Genomic DNA, 22734 nt, shown 5'->3' on the forward strand with positions numbered 1-22734 from the left:
AATTCTAGAGCATAGCCTTTTCCCACTCCTATTTTCCTGAATAAGATTCAAATTAAACATGATTTTGTGAGTCAGCCTCAAGGGTTTATATAACCATGGTGTTTATTTGTGGATTCAAGTTCTTTATTGTTCGTTAATAATTTATCAAGAAAAAATGGATATGACTAGAGATTGTCAAAAGGCATTCAATACAACACATGATAACCTTCATTTATTCATGTGACAAAATCTATTGAACATTCCATATGAGTGATAATAAGCTAAGAAAAAATAAAGTGTTAGGGTGTCAATAAAATTTGGCAAATAAATGGATAATTATTAAAGAAATGAATTACTGGATTTTTCTTGCTTTTTATGGTTCAAACATAAATTCAGAATTGTGATCCTTTTTTTTTCTGAAATGTTCTTTCATACCCTCTTTTCCTACATTACATCTAATGTCACTTAGGTCTTGGCTTAATGAAGTGTCTCTGGGTGCGCTTCCTATGTACTCCCATAGCACCTGGTACTACAATAGCATATATGTCATATTATACTTAATTGCCTATTTATTTGTTTGCTTCTGCAGATAGATCACAAGCTCCTTGAAGTCAGGATCTGTATCTTTTCACCATCATATCTCATGTGCTTAGCACGGTGACAGGAAATTAGTAGGCATCCAACTGATGTGCACTAAGTGAATCAATAAATGAGACAGTTCAAAATATGATTTCATTGGAAATAATACAGATCATGGCATAGAGGACTCAGTAAACATGTATTGTATAAATGAATAAAGATGATGGATTAATGCCTATTAGTATCTTGTTCTTTATTATATGTCTTTAGGACAGAGCACAATGCCTGGTCACCAAGAAACACTGTAGAATGAATGTAATGTTTATTTAATATTAAATTATGACACAATTGGGTAAATTATTCATATTTGGTGGCATATTTAGATAATAATCTTATATTTTGTTCAGAACATTTGGGGAGGTGGCTTTAATAAACCAAAACAGTATGACTATTAAGAAATGCCCTTAACAAGGAAATCTGGGGGCCTAATTTCCAGTCTGGCTTTGCTTTTAACTCCCTGAGAGATCCTAATTAAGCTAATTTGCCTGTGTGAGTATTAATTTCTGTTCATGTAAGATGAAACAGTGAGGACACAGTGTAATGGTAATAAGCATGGGCTTTGGGGACAAGGAGCCATGCTAGTTAAGTCTTGACTATCCCTCTTACTAGCATGTTATGTTGAGCATATATCTTATCCTAATAGAACCTAAACCATAGGTTACTGTTAGAATTAAAGGAGACATCGTACAGAGAGCATCTGGCACATTGTTAGTTTTCAAGAATTGTTAGCTGTTGCTGTTGCCATAATTATCATCTACAGATCTAAGGGTTTTGCCTTTTCCTTTTAGTCTGAATCTAGAGAACTAGGTATCAGAAACATTGTTGAATATTTTCTGTTCTGTTTAGACCAGAAATCATCTATTCTTTTGAGGTTTTTTGGGAGTATGAATACCAAGTAAAATATTGCATTGAATTACTGCAAATTACAAGGCTACAAACCCTCTCATCTGTCATTGGCTCCAGCTCATAATGTAATATGGCTACTGTGGAGAGGATGACTATGCAGCTCTTCATGATGAACTTAATTAGCTATATTGCTTATGGATAAGTTGGTACTAGATTCTGAATTCCTAAATTAAACTATCACTCTTATGTTTTATAAAAATAAATCTAGGCACTCATATAAAAACAGAGAGCAATAAACTACAATATTTTACTTGTAAGCCTTGACTAAGATAAAACTGCTAGAATGTTTTTTATTTGTTTTTTTTTTTTTCAATTTTGATTGTGTGTATGTGTGTTCTAAAAACACAATTGATTCTACTTCATTGTTTTTATGGGTAGAGCTGTAGTGAAACAAAGCAAATGCGTACGGCTATCCCAGCAAGAGCTAAGACACACTCTTTGTTAAACTGACACTTTTCAATGATGTATCACCAGAGCATATAGCATCTGAGAGAGACCATGAGATTGCAATCTTGAGATTGCGGTAAGAATGGCTTAATTTTTTAAACCACATCCCATTCTCATTACAGACTGTCAGAAGAATAGATTAATTTGCACCAGTGTCTATTCTCATTGCAATCTTTGTCAGTGTAATGAAGTATTGGAATGTTAATATCAGCTATGTTCATAGAAATATCACCATCCATTGGAACGATTTGATCTTTCTAGTGATCTGTGTAGTGATTGGCTGGCTCTATCAGTGATAAACTGATAAAGATTAACACAGCAAACACAGGATTTCAGAACGTTAGCTCACTCCTATTTTCCTATCACTTGTCAAGGCACAGTCCACATCATGGATGTGCTTATGCTTTTTGAGGTTACAATATTTAGGACGCTTTAGGATCCTAATCATATATGGAATATCTAAGCAGCGGTAGCAAACACAAATGACTACAAATATGAGATCCTGTGATATAACTATGTTTCTAAACGTACTTAAATTCATATTTTTTACAACCATATGTGAGACAAAAAAAAAAAAAAAAGCCATATTTGGCCCCTGTACTACAGTTTGCAACTCTGAGTTAAAATCTCAATATGAAGTCTCACCCAAATCTGGCTAGAATAAATTGGCAGATGTTCTTAATTTGCTGCCACATCCGAGACTTAGTTACAGCTTGGCATTAAGGAATCCCAGGACACAGAGTTGAGTCTCCTTGTGAACCAGCTGGCATCACACAGGAAAACAAAAGGAAAACAAGAGGCGTTCTTCTTTGGTCTCAAACTATAATCTGAAAGTGATCCATAAAACTTGGTACCTAGTTGTAAGGGAATGGGATTGGATAGAATACATATCGATGGATTGATTTATCCTAGATTTCTTCTTTAGTTTTTCATGATACATCAGAGGAGACAGACCCAGGAGAGATATAAAATCTGGGAAGCAGGTGTTGGTTTCTTTCTCTGAAATGTATCCAAGACAGCTCTTGTTTGCCAGGTCATACCAGCTCCTTTTTCATCTTGCCTGGTTCTTTTCTCTCTGCTTGGCTTCACACCTTGGCTCCTTCTCTTCCTAATCTTGTCACTTCTTTCACAAATCTGCTTTCTCCCTGGATCCATCATCCTCCTGCTGGCTGAGCCAGAAACCTAGAAGTTATCCCTGATTCCTCCCTCTCCCTTGTTCTCCCACCTGAACCCATCCACAAGTCCATTCAAATTTCCCACAACCAGCCTCTCCTTTTTCTTCTAAAGTCACTACCCTAGTTAAGGTTTTATACATTCTTATCTAGACTACCTGGTTTCTTTACCTCTGGTTTCAAACCTCTTCAGTCCAGCCTTTGCTTTGTAGCAAGAGGGAGCATTCTAAAATAATAATAGCATTATATGATTGCCCTGCTTGAACTCCTGCAGTGACTTTCATTGTTGACACACAAGGCCCTTCACCATCTAGCTCTAGATGTGATGGATTCCCTTGTGTTCTCTGATTCATCCCTATTGAATTATTTGTGGATCTCTCATGCCTCTGCACCTTGCCCATACTGCTTTTTGTTGGGACTCCTTCTCTTCTTCCCCACTAATTTACATATTTAATTAGCTTTCATCTTTTTGCAGGTCAGGTATCGTCTGTTCTCAGAGTCCTTCTCTGATACCATTTTCCCATTTTTCACAATTTCAGAAGGAGACTCCTCCAGGGAGCATCCTTAGCACTCTCTCTCTGCTTCTCTCTAGTTGGGACTTACCTCTGCTCTGTGCTATGAAGCCCTGAGCAACACTCTATTCTTCTCTGTTTTCCTCTTAACTCTACCATAGTTCCCAGCCAGAGGAGCACTCAATGATAGCCTAAACATAATAAAAATAGCTAATATTTATTGATTGCTTCCTATTCCCAGTCATCCTTCCAACCTCTTGAGGTAGGTCCTAGTATTATCCCCACTTTTAAAAATAAGGTGAAGTATGGCTAAGTTAAGTAGATTGCATAGTTACAAGGCTCATGCTCTTACACTTTATGCCAATTCTCTTTAGCCCCTATTGTGTTGGCCTGAAAAATGCTTTCTTAAAAATTGAATTGATTGCCAACATTTAAAACCCTTTAGGTATCTAAACAAACACACAGAAATTGGCTGATATGGTAAAGGAATCCTTGCATTCCTACATGGATTGTTTGGCTGGAGCTGGGTAGCAGCTGTTCCCTTGAGTCAGAGCATGTGATTTCCTGTCCATCACACTGTCCTCTGTTGAGTGTTTGCCTGTTTGCCCAGCCCTTTGGCCATTTGATCTTGGATGACCCTTAGGATGCTGAATGTGATGGATTTTTGGTTCTTTCTAGACCTGAGATTATAAGGTTAATTTGAACATGTACTATGCAAAAGAGACTCTAACTTCAAGTTATTCTCAATGAATACCCATCACTTACATAGAAGTCAATGCTAATATTTGTGTTCTACTTTTGTATTTCTTCCAGTGCTTCCAGGGCTAAATCCAGGAGGATGAGCCATGTGTAATATTGCTACTACCATAATTGATAATGCTGTCATACATTGTAGTCATGGATTTGTTCCTCTTTGTAAATGGCTAATATGTAGCTTATATTGAATCTGACGCTTCACATAATTTATTGCTGAACATATGCTAGATTGCCTAACCACTGCAATGATATAAACAGCCTCATTTCTTGATGCATGGTCACTGTCCAACTTTAAAAAAATCAACATCTATCATAAACAAACTCTCTTTCCAATAAAATACTATAAATTCTAATATCTAGGATATTGGAATCAAGTTATTCTTAGGCAAGCCTTTTAACTGTTTTATTATACAATATTCTCCCTCCAAAAAGGGTAAATATTTCTGGGGGTCCATGACAGAAGGGGTCTTTATCTCTTTGAAATATTCACTTTATAATTAGCAAAGGATAATGGAGTAGGGAAAATTCTTAAACTATATGAGTAAAATATGATAAATACTGTAAAAAAAATGATGACTTGGGGCATGGAGGAGACTGCTTTAAGTCAACATTAGAGGATTAAGGAAGGTGGTTTGGGAAGAAGTGATATTTAAGCTAAGATCTAAAAGTTAATTAGGGTTAGTATGATGAAAAGTGGGCAAGAGTATCTCGACAGAGACTAATGTGTGCAAAGACAGGAAGTCATAGGAAACAAGTCACATTTGGGAAGAGAAATGGTGCTCTGTGGCTGGAACATAGATGAGAGACTGCAGATGGCAAAGGTAGATCTGGGGAGGAAAGTAGGAATGTAGTGTGAGGCTTTGTAGATTATTTTAAGAAATTTTGTTCTTATCTTAAGAGCAAAGAAAAAACTTTGGAGATTTTAACTAAAGGAGGCCAGATGACCTAACTTGAGTTTTTTAGAAAGCTAAACCTAGATAGTATGGCAACTGGTGAAGATAGTCAGAAAAACTGGAGACAAGAACACCATTTAAGATACTGTGCAGAATTCTACATGCAAAATAAGGAAGTAGCAGGGGAGAGGAGATAAGTGGAAAGATTCAAAAGATGTTCAGAAAGTGGGGTCAAAAATAAGGAAATGAGTGAGAAAATCAAGGAAGAAAGGAAAGGAATAATGAGGAAAAGAAGGAAAGAGAAGAGTGAAAGGTGACTGCAGGTTTCCTATGAGCATTCTGGAGACTGAGTGCCATGCAGGTAGAGAATCATAGGAAGTCTCAACCTTGTGTTACACTTTGCCCTCATCTTTAATCTTACAGTTGCAGAGAGTTTTCAGTTTACAGAGTTCAGTCACAAATACCATTTCATGTGATCCTCACAGTAATCTTCGTGGAGTCATCATTAACTGCATTTACTGAGGAAACAGAGTTTGTGAAAGGGCTTACAGGCCAGGAGAAATGGGACACAGTGAAGGAAGCAGCACAGTGGCTGGAACATAGGATGTGAAATAATATGAGCCAGTCAGAGCTATAGAATCATGTAGAATTGTACAGGGCATATTAATAGTTTTGAGCTTTAATCCTAAGAACACAGAAAGACATAGAATGATTTTAAGGAATAGTGACATAATCAATTTTATGTTTTTAAAATACCATTTCAGTGGATATCTAAGGAGTGGACAGGAAGGGGGTAGAATAAAGGAAAGAAGTCAAATGGCTATTGAGGTAGTTATAGTGAAAAAGATGGCAGCTCTGACTAGCATGGTGGTGGATGGAATTAAGTAGATAGATTTGAGGTATATATTTCATCACTTCCACTTTTTGTTCATTGTTGTTCATCACAACATTCACTTGTGCAAGAAGGCAAGAAAAAGGTGTAAACAGACATACTGAATAAAAAGAAAGTTTTCTTTATTTACAGATGACCAAAAAATTTATGTGGAAAATCCCAAAGAATGTAGAAAAAAAGCTACTTGAATTGATAAGTAAATTTAGCAAATTTGCAGAGTATGGGGTTGTTATTTAAAAAATTAATTAAGTCTCTCATCTAGCAAAGAACCATTGGATATTGAAATTAAAAAAAATAACATTTATAATAGTATCAGAGATAAGTCTAAAAAAATGTTCCATGTTTGTATGCTAAAAACTACAAATAGGCTGATAACAGAAATAAAAGAAGACCTAACTGAAGGGAGAGCTATACCATGTGGATTGACTGGAAGATTTGATATTCTTAAGTTGTAAATTCTTTCCAAATTGATCTATAAACTCAATGTAATCTACCCAAAATTCCAGTGGGCTTTTTTTTTTGGTAGAAATAAACAAACCAATTCTAAAATTTATATGGAAAACCAAAAGCCTAGAAGAGCCAAAGCAATTTTATTAAAGAAGGGCATAGTTGGAAGATTTATATAACCTGAGTTCAAGACTTAACTATAAACTCTGAATATAGTATGGCATTGGTGTAAGGGTAGACATATATCAGTTAAACAGAGCCCAAAAATAAATACACATATATGGTCAATTGATTTTTGACAACAGTACCAAACTAGTTTAATCGAGAAAGTTTTTTCAAAAAATCATGCTGAAAAACTTAAACATGCATATTAAAAACCATAAACTAAACTATAAACTAAAACTATAAACTAAAAAAACACAATAAACTAACAAAAGAATAACAAAAGCTCATACCTGTAACCATTAAAAAAAAGAACATAAGTAGATTCTATAAATACAAAACCTAAACCTGTAAGAGTTCTATAAGAAAACATGGGAGGAAATCTTTGTGGCTTTAGTGATGCAACCATATTTTAGAAAGAATATAAAAACATGTGATTTAAAAGTTTGATAAGGTAGACTTCATTGAAATTAAAAACTTATTTCAACACATTGCTAAGAATATGAAAAGGCAAGCCACAGACTAAAGAAAAATACTTTCAAAACGCATAGCAGATGAAAGACTTCTACCTAGCATCTATGAACTCTTACAAGTAAATAATAAGGCAACCTGAACAAACACTTCACCAAAGAAAGAGGAACACAAACATGTGAGATTTTCCATATCATTAGCTATTAGAAAAATAGAAAATACTACTACAATGATACACCATTATATACCTACTCAAATGGCCAATGTCTTATTTTAAACAGACAACAAAAATATCCTGGCAAGGATGTGTAGCAACTGAAATTATAATACATTGCTGGTAGAAATCCATCATGGTACAGATACCTTAGAAAACCTCTTATCATAAGATCTAGTACTGTAATCATTTCTTATATATTTATTCAAGAGTAGTAAAACCATCCACACAAATACCTGGATGGTTTTAGTATCTTATGCACAGCAGCCCCAAAGTGAGAATAATTCAAATAATCATCCATGTATGAATGCATTATTAAATTGAGATACATCCACACAGTGGAGTATTACTCAGGAACAAAAAGGAATAAATGACTGAAAGTCAACAACATGATTCCATTATAGGACATTCTGCAAAAGGCAAAACTATAAAGACCTAAATCAGATAAGTGATTGCTAGGGGCTGGATGTGGGAACAGTGAATTAACTCAAAAGAGGCACTTAGGAACTTTTTACAGTGATGGAAATACTCTATATGGTGATGATCATGGTTATGTATTTGTTGAAACTAGTGGAATTATTAACCTAAAATGGCAATGTTGTTTCAGTTCAAAATAGAGTCTTTACATTCACACTATAATAAGGACTAACTCTCATAATTTTCTATGAAAAGTATATAGAAAAATATTAGGACAATTAGTTAGAAACTATGCAGAGGATAATTGAAGACCATATGATATTATGGGGAAATATCTTGAAAAGAGAGTGTGAGATGTAGCTTTGCTCTGCAAATGAGTACTAACAATTATTGGGATCTTGGTTAAGACTTTTAATTTGTGAGTATCCACATTTATGGGATTTGTCTTTCCCTAACATCCCTTTTGACTTTGTCTGATATATTGTGATAGGGTGGCCACCAGGAGCTTGCAAAGTAATTCACTTAAAATTTATTGTGATTTAATTTGAAAACTACTTTTTAAGCATACTAGGTTCTGGGGATGCAAAGCCCTTAAGGAGTTCCCAGTCTAACAGTGAATACAAGTAAGTAAATAGATTGACAAAACATAAAAGCTGAAACTCAAATAAAATGAAGAGACAGATGCAAATAAAATTTACCTTAAGGCTCAAATATGTGTATATTTTTCATGTGATTAGATTTCCTGCCTCTACTGTCTACATGTACATAGAGTGTAATGTATATTATCACCAAAAATAGGCTCTCTCACAAAGCCCCATTTTTGGAGCGCATCTATTTATGTAATACAAAATTATTATGAAAAGCAATTCTCTTTTATATAACATGAGACAAGCAGAAAACGGTCCTGGTAGGTTATTTTTATGTGTTGCTACTTTCAGCTCACCCCTGTATACACACTAAAAAGGAGTTTCTAGAATCTAATCTCAAAAAATAAGTATTACATTGTCCACATTATTTGCACCCACCTGCCATGTGACCATAGTCATTTGCTTGTTTTGTTAACAACAGATAAATCAAAGCCCTACACTTTAATAAAATATACCTACACTTGTGTGTGCCTGTGCCTAAAGTCACACAGTTAGGTCAGTAAGTTTTCTGGATTGGGCACATACCTTGAAACAATTTTAAGTTGTTTACTTAATTCTTATCTTGTGGACCCACCAAGAGTAATCATTTTGGGGAAAAAAATATTTCTTGAAGTTGTGACAAGGCATAGAACTCTGGAAACCTTTCAGGATGTCTTACCTGGCTTAAGATGAGCAAATGGGATTTCACCAGTGAGAAGTTCCCAGAGACACAGAGCATAGCTGAAGACGTCAGCTTTGATGGTATAGCGTGTGCACTGCGTGAACACCTCAGGGGCCATCCAGCGGAGGTTCTGTGTGTCCAGAAACATCCACAAGTCATTTGCCAAGTGTTTAGTCATCCCATTGTAGAAACAGTGCTCTTCTCTGTGAGGATTTGGTAAGTGTTCTCCCATTGTTCTCAGAAGATATAAAGATAAAATAACACTGATTATCCCGTACCATGCAATAAGCTGATGTGTTTATACATTAATAACATGTTTACTATTATTGTTCAGTTTTACAAAGGCATTTTTTTTAATTATTGGAAGATCATGAAATTCATAATCATTCCAAAAATATTGCAACAATATTAATCATCAAGTAACCCTGCATCTTGTAAAATGATCACAGCAGCAGCATTTTTTTGTTTACTTCTGAGCATGTTTCCCCTAGAAGCCTTATAAACTTATGAATAGCCAACCACGATTCATCCAAGAGCTCTATGCCTCCCTGGGGGTGAATCACACCTTTCCTCCTTTAGATCTTCAGGTTGTAGTTTAGGAAGCCACTAAATTAGACCCATAAATAATGCTCTCATGACTGAGGAGAGATAGAGCCTTAGAGGAGTGCCCAGAACATTCTTATGAAGCAGATAGCTCACTGGCAGGATCAGGTCTGTCATATCTCCTGTGTTTGCCCAGTTGTGTTATTTCTGAATATGGTTTGTGCAGTATTCCAGGAAGAAAACCTATAAAATGTTATAGTTTTCTCTGTATGAAGTTTTATATTCATGTTTTGATGGCATTATTTACATTCTTTTCACTTGCAGTTATGTATTTTTTGGTTTGAAATATAAGTTTGCATTCTGAGATGCAAATGGCATACATTTGGTTGATTTGTAGTTTAGGGGAAAGAGCACTAGGTTTTGAGTTAGGAGAAGAAAATTCCAGCTCCAGCTCTACCATTCACTATTTGAGCAGCCCTGGGCAAGTCTTGTATGCTCCTGGACCTCAGATTCCTTAAGGGCAGAACAGAAGAGGCAAGCCCTTCCATCTCTAAAATCCCATGGCTCCATAACCTTATCAGTGAACTTTGCCAAACACCTTGTTTCTTTGTATTTCCACTGGAAGAAACCAGCATTCTTTTATTGCTCTTACTGAAATTCTATGTAGAGCTGGCTGCTGATAATTCTTTTCAAGTGTCTACCTTATTTTGAAATCATGCATAATTATAGCATTCTAAGAATATATGTATTCCGATTATGATGCTTATATGCAATTCTTCCACATGGGCTTTTACCTTCCAAATAGCTTCCACTTATGTAGCAGATTATGCCTTGTGTCACAACATTGCATAAGTGGAAGTAGGCATACAGTATGCCCATTTTCCCACAGGGGAGTAATAGAGTAATTAGCCAACTTACATGAGGCCACATAACTAGTAAGAAACAAAATAGCCTTCAAAATAAATCTAGAGTAGTGCTGTGCTTAAAGACTGTGCTGCTAGGATTAAAAAAAAATTACTTGCTGTTGGTGAAATTCAATTCAATTTCATTCAACAAAAGTTTATTTAGCCAGAGTTTGGATGTATTTGAGAATCATCTGGGGGAAATTTGAAAAGATACAGGTACCCAAGATCAACCCCAGGCCAATGAAATCAGAATTTCTGGGGGATGGGTTCAGGCAAAATACTTTTTAAAAAGTTTCTGAAGTGATTCCAATGTGGTGCCAGGGTTGAGAATCACTGATTTAGCTATCTCTATGTCTCAGGTACTGTGTGTCCTATCAAAAGAGGACTCATTCTTCCTCTCTTACCTCATATCTTGCCATTCTCCTCTTGCTCACTCCACTCTAGTCATTCTGCCTTTGAACACACAAAGAATTTTCCTGTGTCAGGGCCTTTGCACTGACTGTTCCCTCTGCCTACATTGCTCTTCCCCTTACATGGATGACTCCTGGTCAGGCCTCTCATCAAATGTTATCTTTCCCTCTTACCCTATCTAAGTGATACCCCCATTCTCCATTCACATACTTGCTTTGTTTTTACTCTGTAACACTTATCACAACCTGATACATATTTTGTTGATTTGTTCAGTGTCTATCTCCTTCTAGTAGAATATTAGATCCATGGGAATAAGAAAATTAATTTGTTCACTGCAATATTCCCAGTTCCTAGAAGGATGTCTGGCATTTAGTAAGTAGTCCATAAATATTTGTTGGATGAATGAATGAAATCTAACTGGGGAAACCAGACATGCCTAATCTCACTTACAACATGGTCCATGATGTATTTCCTGCCTTCCTCTCTAACTCATCTTTCACTTTCTCTTCCTCACCCAGACCATGCCAACAATGACAAGCTCTTTGAAGTTCCCCCAGGAAGTCTGATATTTCTCATCCTTCCCTACGTCTTTGCTCATGCTGTTGTTCATTCTACCTGGCACTCTTTTCTGTTCTCCCTGCACCTAATTTACTCCCATTCATCCCAAGATGCTCTGTCACACCTTATTTATCACAAGACTTCCATACTGCTTTAAATCTATCTGCTTATTACTGTGTTTTCCCCATAGAAAATGAGCTCTTGACATCAAGATTTTCTTCACATTTTGCATTCCTGGTCCCTTGCACAATGTCTGACACATGGTAGGCCCTCAATAAATGTTTGTTGACTGAATGAGTAAGGGTACGAATTAGCAGTACAAAATGCTACAAAAGCACAGACAGAAAAATGCACGGGGAGGAGGCAGCAGGTGTGTGTGTGTATGTGTGTGTGTGGGATGTTATGGAAGGGAAGGCACTTACAATGGATAAAATTTCCTAGGCCTTGCAAGCCCTTTCTAGGTGAGGTGGAGTGCAGGACTGTCCAGGCAGAGAAAGCCACACTAGCAGAGACACAGGGATATGAATGTGAATGGTCTTTTTGGGGAATGAGCAGGAGGCTTGTGTATTAGGGTGTGGGGGACTTGAGAGAACTTACTGTGGGAGAAGAGGTCACAGAGGGGCCCTGGGCCAGATTTGGGAGGGCAGGAGGCTTCCAGACAATGAATTTGGATTTTGGCCTGTGGGTACTGGGTATCTGTGATGGTTATAGGAGGACATGAATTGTCAGAACCTAACACTTGGCTGATATTGCAAAGAAGGAACTGGAAGACAGTACTGGAGTTAGAATCCTACTTCTAGTCCAGAAAAGGGATGATGAAGACATGAACTGAAGTGGAAAATGAGAGTTTGGGATGAACTTAAAACAAGCATGCAAACAAACAGAAAACATGACTGAGTAATGCGTCTGTGGAAGCAGAAAAAGGAAGGAATGGGAAATTACCCTAAGCTTAGGTAGTTAAATAACACACGTGGTCTAGGAAGAGAAGTTACCTTTTTGGGGGAGGGGAGGAGAGTAAAGAAGAGAGCAGGTAATGATTTTAATAGCAGACATTTTTGAATACAATTATGTTTGCTCCAGATGTTAAAACTTATATTTTAGTTAAACATTAATACTTGGTTATATGCCATATTACCTTATAATGCTGAAGCAGAAAAAAGTTGTTACTAGATGCTGGTTAACTACAAATTCTATAGTTAGTTACGGATTAAATGTTAACTCTCTCCTCTACTTAATAAGAAGATCTAAAAATGAAAGCCAATTAACCATGCCTGCTTGGTACTTTTTTCAGTTACATCTGAAATAAATTCTGTATTATTTTATCCATGTCATTTTCCAGACATATATCTAATCTATTTTTCTGGTACAGCCTTGAAAGAGTTCTTTTGAGGGCTTCCTGAAAATAAAAACATAAAACTTTATCCTGCCCCTGGGACAATGACAATGCTTCCAGTTAAAGCTGCTCTCATCTCACTTCCTGTCATGCTGAGTTTACACATTTTAATTGTTTCATAATTATAAGGAACATAAGCAGCAGCAAACCCCAGGTTGTTTTGTCATGTTGTCTTCATCCAGAGACTGTAGAAATCTTGATTCTGATGGAAAGAAAAAATGAATTCATGTTAAAGAAAACATCTTTAAAAACAAGGTCAAAATCACAACTAAAATTTTGAAACCCCTAGAAACCTCTTATTTAAAGGCTTACTTCCTTTCTTGTAGCTGGGTATATCAAAGAGAAAAAACTGAAAATAAATGATATACTTTTAAAATCCAGGGTCACTGAAATTTGAATGATTTAGAAAAGTATAGCTGTCAGTGTGAACTGCTTTTTCAGCTTCATCATACAATATGAGACACCAACTAAGAATGAAGAAAGAAACTGATGTCATTTGGGGATTTTTCATGGAAATCTCACCTCCAAAATCTGCCACCACTGCATGCCCGTCCTCACAGAGAAGAATATTGTGACTGTAAAAAACAAAACAAAACAAAAACAGTGAAACAAAAAACAAAACACTGACTTTGAGTAAACTTCATTATTTCTGAATCTGGTGCCTTAAGGAAGAGGTTGATAGTCATCATTTGTTTACCCAGAGGCTGAACAAGCTGCAAAAGACTGGCAGAGATCTTAGGTTAGTGACTCTTATTTTTTTTTTATTTTTGCTAATTCAAAAGGAATATTTACAAAATCATTTTATATCTAACTTGGAAAGTATACGCGGTGTCTCACTTTGGATAAGCCCTCTAAACTTGTCAAAAAGACCCATTCGCTGAAGATCAGTATCCCAGCTCTCTGTGGTTCATTTGCTAATACACTTGTTAACAGGCAGGGTCAAAGGCATCCATGAGCATATGAGAGCCAGAGCAAGGGAACCAGCTTGCTGGAACCCTAAGCGTAAGTAAGGGCAGTTCAAGTCAGAGCCTGACATGAACATACCCCTTTGTGGAATAAGTCTTGGCCAACATGTTCTAGCTACAATCCCAGGAAGAAGGAGTGTTTTTAAGCCTGATACTAGCTAAACCCCTTTTTAAGGTTGTAGGGAGAAAAAGTTATAAAGATCACCAAAGTCTTTCCAACCCAGAATTCAAGCGAGATTAAGAATGTCCTGCCTTTTCAAAACGTAAATCAAGGCTGAGATAGCCCCCAAAAAGGTCATTCTTCCTCCCACATATTGGTAAAATGAGTTGTGGGATATCTTATGGATGGACAAACACATCATGATCCAAGATTGTCACGGAGTGCTTCTTACTGAATGCTTATTTCACTTTTGCCTTGTAAATGGGGCATTTCAGTATTAGGAGATCATCCACTGGATTTCTTTTAGTGTCTATAGGTTATACTATATTTATTGTATTTGCTCTATCCTTAATTGTTTTGCTTTGTGATCAATATAGAAAACACTATTATTTTCTAGTCCTGAATAAGACCCAAATAAGATATTGAATTCTTTACATAAATACTTTCTGGGGCTGACTGCGGCGTTATAAGAAAGTTACTTTTGAATTTCCCTAGTATCATTAATAAATTTTATTTCAGTAATATAGACTTAATCCTCTTTCAACTACTTAAAATCTAGAGTATGTTTAAAGCCAATTTGCTTGGAAAAACCCAGTGTAGAAGTAATCAAGGATGTCAAAACAAAACCCCCAGGATGCTCTCTTTAACTTCAAATTTATCAGTTGCAACATATGATGAGACAACAGTCATAAGAACTTGATAGCATCAGGAACTCTCTGGAAGTTCAAGTATGACAAGAAAATGCATCTAATGTTGTACCACCAGATTCTCTGAGGGATTTATGGGAGTTTCAATACCACAATATCTTGGTCTATCAAAGGATATGGGGTGTTACATTTTAGAGGTATCATTAAAACACATATTGAGCATGGATTCCCTAAACACAATACACCTATATGTATAGCATCTTGTCTGTTATTTTATTTTAATTTTGATTAGTTATCTAGAACAGTTATCTAGAACAGTTATTAAAAAACATTTTTAGGAGCATAATCTCAACATATAATATAGATTTTTAAATGGAGCTGTTCAAGTTAAACAGAGGGAAAGGCTCCCTGAACCACCAATTAAACATTCACTTTTTCCACAATAGTAGTCATCAAGGCAATAGCTTAAAACCATGGATCTTGAGAAGCCACCAGATAAGTTACATTTGTTTGGAATATTTATTCGTTTGCTTAAATTTCTTCCAAAGTAAGTATTTTATGCTATTAAGACTGATTATACCACCTAGCTGGAGTTGGGGTGGAGAGTTTAGCAAAATTTTACTCTTTTATCAAAGAAATTTAAATGAATTTAGTCACTGGGCCACCCAGTGCATCACAGTATGAGAAGCAGGGTATATCAGGAATCATGCAGGGATTATGCTCCTTGCTGTACCTCCAGCATTTTTAGCACATACATTGCACAGGAGTATTCAATAAACATTTGTTAGCAAATAAATTAACTAAAAGTAACTGAAAATAGACAGTCATGAGTACTGTTTGAATACCACTCATCTGTCTACTGATAAATATTTAGAATTCACAGAATCCTACAATTGGAAGAGACATTAGAACTAACTTAGTATAACCCTCTTAGTTCCTGCAGAAGTCTCAAATTCAGAGAACTTAAGTGTATCAACAGAGATTACACAGGTAAGTAGTAACAGTGAAGACGCAGAATCCAGTTCATGTAGGCCACCATCCCAGATCTTAGAACAGGGACTGGCAAACAGTAGGTGAAAAATGATTTTATGAATCATCTTTGTGTTGTGTTATGGACCTTTCCCCTCAAGGATGATATTTACTTTCCTCACATTATCAAGACACTCTGAGAGGTGCAAAGTGAGGCAAGTTATAGATTTCATCTTCAAAGAACTTATAATCAGCTGATAAAAAGTAAAGATGAATGTGGGTTATGTAAAAATTCAGAAAAAATAGTGTAGGTTAAAAAAGGAAATTATCTTTGAAGTGGGCCTTGAGAGACAGTCAGTAAGTCTATAAATATAAATTGGCTAAACGTGGATTATATACCAGGAACTTTCCTATATACTGGGATATAGTGGATATAGGCAAAGCGTTTGTGAGCTTATGTTGTAGTGAGGAGGAAATGAGGCAGATGAAGGGAGAAAAAAAATCCAAGTTGGGGGATAATCTTAGTAAAGGCCAAAAGTTGGGGATGCCTGTAGTTGGTATCAGGAATTATAAGAAGAATATACTTACTAAATTAGACAGTGCATACTGGAGAATAATGGAGGAAAATCAGGTGGAAGTAGTATTGGATTATTACAAGGAAATATGAAAGCTGGGAAGGGAATTCTAGGCTTGATACAAGGAAATAGCACATTTTTATGCATAGGGTGCAATGCTCTGAAAGCAGAGAGATTAGCCTTCAAGAATAATTTTAGGCCCTGGGTATTAAGGACAAAAGTAAAAAGAGTGGAAAACAAATAAGATAGGGTAAATCCATCAAAACATCTAAAATAAAGTGCCTAGATCTTGGGATAGCTTAGATAGAGAGGACAAAAAAGAACAGAAAACCAAGGATCATCCTTCATCACACTATGAGTTTGCTAGTTTAGAGTTCTTAAGTACAAAGCAATAAAATATCCAATTAGAAAGGGTTGTCTTACTAAAAATTCTATGAATTTTTATGAAAAGGATAGTGGCTGACTTGGGAGGCTGAGAAACTTGACTAAAGTCAATGTTGTGCTTGGCAAGACTGGACTCACCAGACAAATAACTACTATTTTTATCAAATTGAAATAACATGCAACATGAACTCTTGTGTTCTTTTTGTTTTTAAAAAAATTTTTTTAGTGTTAATTTATTTTTGAGAGACAGAGAGAGAGGGAGAGACAGAGTTCGAGCAAGGGAGGGGCAGAGAGAGAGAGGGAGACACAGAATCTGAAGCAGGCTCCAAGTTCTGAGCTGTCAGCACAGAGCCTGATGCGGGGCTCGAACTTACAAACTGTGAGATTGTGACCTGAGTAGAAGTTGGACGCCCAACTGACTGAGCCACCCAGGCACCCCTGAACTCTTGTGTTCTTAACAAGCAATAGCAAATTAAACAAAACAAAGGATGCAGAGACAATTTAGGACACTGGACAATTTGAGTTCATAGCAGCAAATGTGGCCAAATTCCAAAAGGGAATCTATGCAAATAATATTGCAGAACTTTGGGAAGTGCTGGAATAAAAGGGAATTTTCTGCTTACTTCAAGATAGTCTTCTGGATTTGTCCTCTCCTTCTCTAACCACTCAGTAATAATGGAAACTAGCTTTTTAAACTACCCCTAAAATTCATCCATTCATTTTATTAGTTGGTGCTGAGTCATACTTCCTATCTGGAGTGAAATAAATGGAGAGAGACAGGCAGGCGGTGAAGCTGAGAGAATCTATTTTATCAGTGACAGCAGCAAGGCTTTGAAGTAGGCTTTGTGCTGTGTCAGAGAGTCACTGGCATTGGGATTGAGGATATCTAGGGAAGAGGATGAGTTTGTAGAAGAAGCCAGTTAGGACAATAGAAGTGATGCAATTATTATTAGTGATAATTTGAAGAGTTTACCTGAGATTTGTCATGAATGGCAAGTTTTGACAGGAAGAAGAACAATAAAAATTGAGGAGAGGTAACAGAGAGGGTGGCAGTAAAGAAAAAAGTGAGTAAATATTGCATGAGAGCCTCCTGTGGGCAAGCACTGGTGTTTTTGAGATTTTTCCATCCCTCATGAAGCCACTGTGTGGTTGATATTAGCATATCTACCCTACAGATGGATAACTGAGGATCAGAGTGGTCACCTAAGATGGCCAGTATCATAGCTAGTAAGAGGTGGAGGAAGCACTCAAACCTCAGTCTCCAAAGTGTGACTTTTTTTAGGAGAAGTTGACTCCCACATCATCCAGATAGGCCCTGAGGAGCCAGAACTCTTCCAGCTTGATGTCTAGGGCAAAAGTCCAGAAAGTTTGAGTGAAGAAAGTGATCAAAATTCCAGCTAGTGCTAAAAATTCCTGTGTTCAATGTATGACTGTAAGGTAAAAAGAATGAAGTCAACAAGCTACATGGAAATAAATCTAATACACCTTTGATCCACCAAGAACCAGTAGACAAATACTAACCTTCCTCCCTTCCAGTGTGTGGTTAATGTGTCATATGTAGGTGAATGAAACACAATCCCTGTGAACAGGAAACTTGCAATCTGACCTGGGAATTAAGCTAGGTACACAGAGAATGTCATGAGGATCAGAAAAGTGAAAGAAAACAAGGTGATGGGAATTCTAAGGCTTTTTCTCCACCCGGACACCACCTGGGAGGTTCATTTTTATCTACTTGCTTTTGTATAAAATTCTGGGGAGAGACAGTCTTCTGTTACAGATAAGGCTTTATGGAGCATCTTCATGTACATAACATTGGGTGGAAACATCCCTTTGAGTCAGACCCTTCTGATGTGAATTTGGTAGATATGCAAACCTGTCAGTAATTGATTGAACTAGCACTTTAGCCCAAGTCCTACCATCTGGGAGAGAGGCATAAGGAGATGAGAAAAGAAGGGGCAGGAGAAGAGAAGAGATGGGTTACACTGAAAGGAAGGAGGACAATGATGAACAGATGCTGTAATACACACATATGTACACATAAGCAGTGCACACACATACATATACATGCACACTTGCCATGTAAGCTCTCTGGAAACATCTTTAAGGGTCACATGATGCTGAGGAATGCTCTCCAGAAGGCAGTAGGTTTGGTAAAACCACACAAGGAAGTTCAAGAGGTAAAGATCAACAATCCTTAATTCTTACAGTAATTTTTGGCATTTCTGATTTTAACATTTTTCCCCACAAATGAAACTATTTTCAATGAAAATTAACTACATCAGTGAACATTGGGATTCAATTAGAGTTCAAACACACTGAAAAGATTCATTGGTCTGTGTGGCCAAAGAAACAAGTAGTCACCAGAACCAGAACTGTTCAATTCTGCAAGCAATTAATGCCAGCCCCTCTCTTCTGAAAACCAGCCACAGACTCAGTCCAAAACACTCTGAGTGACACGTAATCAATGAAAATCTCATTGGAGTAATGAGATTTTTTTTTTTAATTTTTAAATTTTACTTAAATCCAAGTTAGTTAACGTACAGTGCAATAATGATTTCAGGAGTAGAATTTAGTCGTTCATCACTTTTATATAACACCGAGTGCTCATCCCAACAAGTGCCCTCCTTAATGCCCATCATCCATTTAGCCCATTCCCCTACCCAACACCCCTCCAACAACCCTTAGTTTGTTCTCTGTATTTAAGAGTCTCTTATGGTTTGCCTCTCTGTCTCTGTTTATTTTTCCTTCCCTTCCCCTATATTCATCTGTTCTGTTTCTTAAATTCCACATATGAGTGAACTCATATATTTATCTTCATCTGATTGAATTATTTTGCTTAGCATAATACATTCTAGTTCCATCCAAGTTGTTGCAAATGCCAAGATTCCATTCTTCTTGATTGCTGAGTAATATTCCATTGCGTATATATGTATATATACCACATCTTCTTTATCCATTCATCAGTCAATGAACATTTGGGCCCTTTGCATACATTGGCCATTGTCCATAGTGCTGCTATAAAATTGCAATGCAAGTGCCCCCTTCAAATCAGCATTTTTGTATCCTTTGGACGAATACCTAGTAGTACAGTTGCTGGGTCATAGGATAGCTCTATTTTTAATTTTCTGAGGAACCTCCATACTGTTTTCCAGAGTGGCTGTACCAGTTTGCATTTCTACCAGTAGTGCAAAAGGGTTTCCCTTTCTCTGCATCCTCACCACATCCATTGTTTCCTGAGTTGTTATTCTGTTTCTGTTATTCTGACAGGTGTGAGATGGTATCTCATTGTGGTTTTGATTTGTATTTCCCTGATAGTGAAGTTGAGCGTCTTTTCATGTGTCTGTTAGTCATCTGGATGTCTTCTTTGGAAAAGTGTCTATTTGTGTCATCTGCCTATTTCTTCACTGGATTATTTGTTTTTTGGGTGTTGAGTTTGAAAGTTCTTTATAGATTTTGGGTACTAACCCTTTATCTGATATGTCATTTGCAAATATCTTCTCCCATTCTGTCGGTTGCCTTTTAGTTTTGCTGATTGTTTCCTTTGCTGTGCAGAAGCTTTTTATTTTGATGAGGTCCCAATAGTTCATGTTTGTTTTTGTTTCCTTTGCCTCAGAGACAAGTCTTAAGAAGTTGCTGCAGCTGAGGTCAAAGAGATTGTAGTCTGTTTTCCCCTCTAGGATTTTGATGGTTTCCTGTCTCACATTTAGGTCTTTCTTCCATTTTGAGTTTATTTTTGTATATGGTGTAAGAAAGTGGTCCAGGTTCATTCTTCTGCATGTCTCTGTCCAGTTTTCCCAACACCATTTGCTAAAGAGATCGTCTTTTTTCCATTGGATACTCTTTCCAGCTTTGTCAAAGATTAGTTGGGGCACCTAGGTGGCTCAGTTGATTGAACATCCGACTTCAGTTCTGGTCATGATCTCACAGCTTGTGAGTTTGAGCCTCACATCAGGCTCTCTACTGACAGCTCAGAGCCTGCAGCCTGCTTCAGATTCTGTGCCTCCCTCTCTCTCTGCCCCAACCCACTTGCATCCTGTCTCTGTCTCTCAAAAATAAATAAACATTAAAAAAATTAAAAAAAAAAGATTAGTTGGCCAAACATTTGTGGGCCCATTTTTGGGTTCTCTATTCTGTTCCATTGATCTATGTGTCTGTTTTTGTGCCAATACTGTCTTGATGATTATAGCTTTTATTATGGCTTGAAGTCTGGAACTATGATACCTCCAGCTTTGGTTTTCTTTTTCAAGATTGCTTTGGCTATTCGGGGTCTTTTCTGGGTCCATACAAATTTTAGAATTGTTTGTTCTAGCTCTGTGAAGAATGCTGGTGTTATTTTGATAGGGATTACATTGAATATGTAGATTGCTTTGGCTAGCATTGACATTTTAACAATATTTGTTTTTTCAATTCATGAGCATGGAATCTTTTCCCATTTCTTTGTGTCTTCTTCAATTTCTTTCATAAGTTTACTATAGTTTTCAGTGTATAGATCTTTTATCTCTTTGGTTAGGTTTGTTCCTAGGTATTTTATGGTTTTTGGTGCAGTTGTAAGTGCGATTAATTCCTTGATTTCTCTTTCTGCTGTTCATTATTGGTGTATAGAAATGCCACAGATACATTGATTTTATAGCCTGTGACTTTGCTGAATTCATCTATCAGTTCTAGGCATTTTTTGGTGGAGTATTTTGTGTTTTCCACTTAGAGTATCATGTCATCTGCCAATTTGAATGCCTTTTATTTCTTTTTGAAGCCTGATTTCTGAGGTTAAGACTTCTAACACTATGTCAAGCAGCAGTGGTGAGAGTGGACATCCCTGTCATGTTCCTGACTTTAAGGAGAAAGCTCTCCATTTTTCCTCATTGAGGATGATATTAGTGGTGGGTCTTCCGTTTATGGCCTTTATGATTGAGGTATGTTCATTCTATTTCCACTTCCTTGAGGTTTTTTTTTTTTTTAAATCAAGAAAGGATGTAATTTGTCAAATGCTTTTTGTGCACTATTGTGGGGATCATGTGGTTCTTATCCTTTCTTTTATTAATATGATGTGATTCCAAAAGTCCACGTTGTTTGCAAAACAATAATTTTGTTGTGGCAAATGAAGCTCAGGCTCAGAAGCAAGTAGCTTAGCTATTGAGCATGCCAAGTCAACCTTGCAGCGTCAGTACCTCATAGGGCTTTATTGCTGTCTTTGGTGATCATGTAATACAGGAGAAATGGTATGCTGGAATGGTGTTCACCAATGTGGATATGTGCATAGGTTTACCCATCCTGCTGTGAAGGCTTTGTTCTGTGGTAGAAACCGCAGCACCTGCTTTTAAAAAGATGACAATCTGATTGGGGATGACATGTCAACTGAAAGGGAGAAATATTATCACAAGCTAGAATGTAAAGCAGCTTTTACTGTCAGAGACCTAGCAAAGAATATGGTGGATATGAGAATTAATTCTGGAGAAGATCACTGAAGTAGAAGGGAAGGTCTTAAGCAATAGGATGAACAGAAGGTAGTATGTGGGAAAGGGACCTGAAGTCAGAATGCCTGTTTTTTTGTTTTTTGTTGTTTTTTTGTTACAAGTCCTACGAATTTGGACATATAGTATTTTCTTATCTTTAAAAATTTTGAGAAGAATGAAGAACATTAAGAGGTAATACATAGAGTTTTGTAAATTCTAAACTGCTAAATAGGTATTGGTTATTATTTAATACACGAAAGACCTAGCTTACAGAGTGTTTGTACAACTTACAAACAATGCCCTTTGTAAACTATACAGCCATGTACTTGTTAGGTATTAAGCGATGAGTCTTGGAAGCAATATGACTTTCTGAATCAAAACCCACAGTAGAAACTGACTTCACTGTGGAATACTTCAACTCATTCTTAGCCCTAGAGAGTCTCTTCTCCTTCCATTCCCATTGTCTAATTCTATAAAACTATTGTTGCTTTGATTGAATGACTGCATTTCACCTAAAGGAATCTTTGTTCCCCTGACTGCACTGATGCTGCAGAATTGG

At 36.7% G+C, this 22734-nt stretch overlaps 1 protein-coding gene across 3 annotated transcripts in view; it reads right to left on the reverse strand.

Moving 5' to 3' along the window:
- TNNI3K (TNNI3 interacting kinase) overlaps positions 1-22734 on the reverse strand; it is a 296246-nt gene that overhangs the window by 89128 nt on the left and 184384 nt on the right. For 2 of the 3 annotated variants that reach the window (XM_078451786.2, XM_060623103.3), the window contains 3 exons: positions 13548-13600; positions 13175-13227; positions 9213-9345 (listed from right to left, as the gene is read on the reverse strand). In XM_078451786.2, the coding sequence (XP_078307912.1) occupies positions 9213-9345; positions 13175-13227; positions 13548-13600 (239 nt within the window). Of the gene's footprint in view, positions 1-9212; positions 9346-11122; positions 12329-13174; positions 13228-13547; positions 13601-22734 lie in introns of those variants that run through there. The other variant, XM_060623107.2, reaches the window with a different exon arrangement.

The sequence above is a fragment of the Panthera onca genome, chromosome C1 (genome assembly GCF_046562875.1).
Source record: "Panthera onca isolate mPanOnc1 chromosome C1, mPanOnc1 haplotype 2, whole genome shotgun sequence".
Classification (NCBI taxonomy): domain Eukaryota; kingdom Metazoa; phylum Chordata; class Mammalia; order Carnivora; family Felidae; genus Panthera; species Panthera onca.